Source organism: Myotis davidii, unplaced genomic scaffold (assembly GCF_000327345.1).
Source record: "Myotis davidii unplaced genomic scaffold, ASM32734v1 scaffold37, whole genome shotgun sequence".
NCBI lineage: Eukaryota > Metazoa > Chordata > Mammalia > Chiroptera > Vespertilionidae > Myotis > Myotis davidii.
Window position 1 is genome coordinate 332,301 of NW_006289395.1, and position 2,113 is coordinate 334,413.

Below are 2,113 nucleotides of genomic sequence, written 5' to 3' on the forward strand. Positions count from 1 at the left end.
CGCAGATGAGCAGGCAGCTAGGTATTTTGTCCAGCAGAGGAAATACCCAATTCTATGTACTGGTCCGTAATGCAGAGGCCTTGGTGTGGGCCTCCTTGGACAGCACCGACAACACACACAGAAGAAACACATTCCTGCAACTCCAGAGGGACCGTCCCCAAGGCTCCTCCCTGGTCTTCAAAAATACAAAACTCAGGAGACTGAGGAACCAGCCCTCAGAGCTCCTTTCTGAAACAAGGTGAGACACGACAAATTAAAACCAAAGAAGTCTCATCACAGAGCTAGTCTTAAAGAGGAAAAAAAAAATCATCAGAACAACTTTGGAATCACCGAGGCAGAGATGTAAAGCCAGCAGAGTGGGACACAAAGAGAAAACAGGCCCACCCCCATCTCGGGGAGGTTCGGGGAAGAACCCCACCCCTGCCATCAGGTCACAATGGCTGGAGCTCTTAAGGGTCCCAGGGGCCCTGAGCCAGGAGGAGTGGAGGAAGTCCCAGGAAAGACGGTGAGTGTGAGGGCTAAGGGGCCACAGCCTCCTTCCTTATAGCTCCTGGCTGCTCCCTGTTCCCTCCCCTAGCACCTGCCAGCTGTCCTAGAGAAGGAACAATGACATTCACCGTGGTGTACCCAGATGTCCCTGGAACTGTGACATCACATAAACACATAGCGTCAGAGGCCACCTCCTCTTCCTCATACCAGTGAGCATTGCTGCCTCTTCCTTTTCTCCTCCCAGGAACAACTTACCCAGAGAAACAGTGCTCCAGGACTGCTCACTCCCTGCTTCCTGCCGTATTACCACACTGCACTGCCTCATCCATCTTGCAGGCCCTTCCTTGCTCCCGAGTTCCTCAGCAAGACAGCCTGCCCCCTACTGTCCACGGGGTCCTAGACCCCAGCCTGACATTTGCCCTGTCTCAGGTCCCCTGGACTACGGCTGCCCTAATGCCTGAGCTCTTTTCTCCCTAACAAGCTGGCACTCACCCCTCCTTCAACCTGCCAACTTCACCCAGTCATCATGGCTGGCCCTCCACTCCGCCCAGCCTCCCCCCGGCACCTATACTGCCACCCATGAGTCTGCTTGTGGCCAGGCTGGGCCCCTTCTCCCCGGCGTCTTACCAGATTTCCCACTTATCCTTGCTGGAGCTGCCCATCTGTTGATGCCTCTTCTACCTCCCCTTTGCCTGGCCCCTGCCTGTACGCCCTCACTCAGGTGATGCCTGCTGGCAACACTGTCCTGGTCCACAAAAGTTTTTCCATCATCTGCTCTGTTCTCCTCGCCCTCTGTCTCGAGAGCCAGGGTCTCACTCACTAGGACTGGTATGGCCTAGTGGGCAACTCCGTGGGACTCATCATCATTGTGGGACCTGGACTAGGGATAATACCACCGAGGGGACGAAGGGCCTCTGCATGGCTCTGAGCTATGTGCTCGCTTTTCTGGGTGGCCTGGCACTATCGCTGGGGCTTCCCCTCCTGCCTACCAACAGTGCCTTCCTGTTGGGCTTGATGGACCCGGTGGGCTGTGTACCAGGCCTTTCTCCTTTCCCCTGCTGCCCATTGATCCTCTCCTCTGAGCTGGAGCTGTGTGAGGGCAGTGGTGATCTTTGCTCTGGTCTCCTGTGTGTGAGCTATTCGGTTACCAAGGTCCACCCTGCCCTGGTGTGCACTATCCTGCACTCTGAGGTGGTGGTGGCCCCTGCGATGCTGCAGTATTAGGTGCTCTATGAGACTGTGGCACCTTTTCTTTTATTTTCTATTTATTTATTATTTTTAAAAATGTTTTTATTGATTTCAGAGAGAGGAAGGGAAAGGAAAAGACAGAAACATCAATGATGAGAGAGAATCATCAATAGGCCACCTCCCACACACCCCCTACTGGGGACCGAGCCTGAAACCTGGGCATGTGCCCTGCCCAGGAATTGAACTATGCCTGGTTCATAGGTAGGTTGACACTCATCCACTGAGCCACACCAACTGGATGAGTTGGAGATTTTTTTAAAACTCCAACTAGTAATTAAATGGCTGGGGACATTTAAGTTTAATTTATAAGGTCTTATTTATTAGATGATAAGTACTGATAAAATAGAGACATGTTAATTTTCCATTTAAATGACCA

The 2,113-nt window shown here is 52.5% G+C and overlaps 1 protein-coding gene across 1 annotated transcript in view; it reads left to right on the forward strand.

The window, feature by feature from the left end:
* Positions 1-295: 295 nt before the first annotated feature.
* Positions 296-2,113, forward strand: part of SLC35G6 (solute carrier family 35 member G6) — a 5,207-nt gene continuing 3,389 nt past the window's right edge. Inside the window, 5 exon segments of the mRNA XM_015562562.1 lie at positions 296-1,182; positions 1,184-1,381; positions 1,384-1,529; positions 1,531-1,613; positions 1,616-1,735. Coding sequence (XP_015418048.1) covers positions 1,069-1,182; positions 1,184-1,381; positions 1,384-1,529; positions 1,531-1,613; positions 1,616-1,735 — 661 coding nt within the window. The 5' untranslated portion in view covers positions 296-1,068.